This window comes from Lottia gigantea (assembly GCF_000327385.1).
Source record: "Lottia gigantea unplaced genomic scaffold LOTGIsca_58, whole genome shotgun sequence".
Taxonomy (NCBI): domain Eukaryota; kingdom Metazoa; phylum Mollusca; class Gastropoda; family Lottiidae; genus Lottia; species Lottia gigantea.
In genome coordinates, this window is record NW_008709979.1 from 1,247,409 (window position 1) to 1,249,420 (window position 2,012).

Below are 2,012 nucleotides of genomic sequence, written 5' to 3' on the forward strand. Positions count from 1 at the left end.
TCCAATCAATTTAACAAGTTTCATTGCAGAAACATTAGAGAACATCTCTCCCCCTTTTGTGAAAGCTCCCCCCCCCCCCTCTTTCCTCCCTCTTTTCTCACTTTCTGTTTTTTTTTCAGGTCTTCGAGTTTTCCAACAGATAACAGATAATCTAACCAAACCAAACCAAACCAACGACTACCACTCGACTACCAATCAACAAGAAATACCATGATCAGAACGAGTTTGGAAGAATGAAGGAGACCGAGTAACTCACGCCACATCCAACTACCAACTACTACGACTACCAACAACTACCTAGTTTGCGATATCAGCATCCGCTGGAAGCGAACGTTAACTTGTCATCTACCTACCTACCTACCTTATTTTGTATCATTACTTGATAAAGACGAAAGAATCATCGTCGTAACGTCGCAAGTTATTTATTAAAGTAATTGTTATCCATATAATTGTGTTCGTGTTAATTATTCAGAACAAATTACCCATTTAATTTTTTCCAAGACAAAATTGGTTGGGACTTAAAAATATAATCCATATAATTGTGTTCGTGTTAATTGTTCAGAACAAATTACCCATTTACATTTTTGCTAAGACAAAATTGGTTGGGACTTAGAAATATAATCCATATAATTGTGTTAGTGTTAATTGTTCAGAACAAATTACCCATTTACATTTTTGCTAAGACAAAATTGGTTGGGACTTAGAAATATATTCCATATAATTGTGTTCGTGTTAATTGTTCAGAACAAATTACCCATTTACATTTTTGCTGAGACAAAATTGGTTGGGACTTAGAAATTTGAAGTATTTCATTGAAAAACACGAATGACCTCCCATCTCTCATGGTAATCAAATGGATTGGGTGTTCCAATAGTGGGAGTTAATAGTGGGAGATCATCTGTTTAAAAGAAGACAAAGAGATCAGGAGAAATGGAAAGAAATAACCTCTTGATGATATCCGGAAGATAATTTTGTTATTGAAAATGGTGGTCACATTGACGAAGATATTCGTGAAATTACAACAGTAACTTTTGACATGGCATTTTCTATAAGGAATTTTAAAAAGCTGATTTTTAAACAAATTTTTTTTTGTGAAAATATGTCTTATATCTCTGCAATTATGAGGGCAAATTATGATGGACTCAGCATGATACTTTTATCAAAGATAGCTTGCCAGGCAAGGTAACATACGCCCACTGGCAGCTGTCAGAAATGATTAAACAGTCTTTAGTGACTACAGGGTTGCACAATATAGCTAATAGAGTGAAACGTCAAGTCAGACACGATATTTCGGTGAAATATTATCCGATCATCGCAAAAATCGATAAGGATCATCTTCATAATGACATTGACATAAAAAATAAAAATCAAAAGAATCTGTAAACAATTGTAGCCTGTAGAGTGAGCACGAGTTGCACAATATAGCTAATAGAGGAAAACGTCATGTCAGACACGATATTTCGGTGAAAAATTATCCGATCATCATGAAAATCGATAGATCATCATGAAAATCAATAGGGATCATCTTCATAACGACATAGACATACAAAATAAAAATCAAAAGAATCTGTAAAGAATTGTAGCCTGAGAGTGAGCACGAGTTGCACAATATAGCTAATAGAGTAAAACGTCAAGTCAGACACGATATTTCGGTGAAATATTATCCGATCATCGCGAAAATCGATAGGGATCATCTTCATAATGACATTGACATACAAAATAAAAATCAAAAGAATCTGTAAACAATTGTAGCCTGTAGAGTGAGCACGAGTTGCACAATATAGCTAATAGAGTAAAACGTCAGGTCAGACACGATATTTCGGTGAAAAATTATCCGATCATCATGAAAATCGATAGATCATCATGAAAATCAATAGGGATCATCTTCATAACGACATAGACATACAAAATAAAAATTAAAAGAATATGTAAAGAATTGTAGCCTGTAGAGTGAGCACGAGTTGCACAATATAGCTAATAGAGTAAAACGTCAAGTCAGACACGATATTTCG

The 2,012-nt window shown here is 34.3% G+C and overlaps 1 protein-coding gene across 1 annotated transcript in view; it reads left to right on the plus strand.

Moving 5' to 3' along the window:
• Nucleotides 1-1,099: 1,099 nt before the first annotated feature.
• Nucleotides 1,100-2,012, plus strand: part of LOTGIDRAFT_166467 (hypothetical protein) — a gene marked incomplete at both ends in the record, with an annotated part of 7,215 nt that continues 6,302 nt past the window's right edge. Inside the window, one exon of the mRNA XM_009063530.1 lies at nucleotides 1,100-1,182. Within this exon, the coding sequence (XP_009061778.1) occupies nucleotides 1,100-1,182 (83 nt within the window). The remainder of the gene's footprint in view (nucleotides 1,183-2,012) is intronic.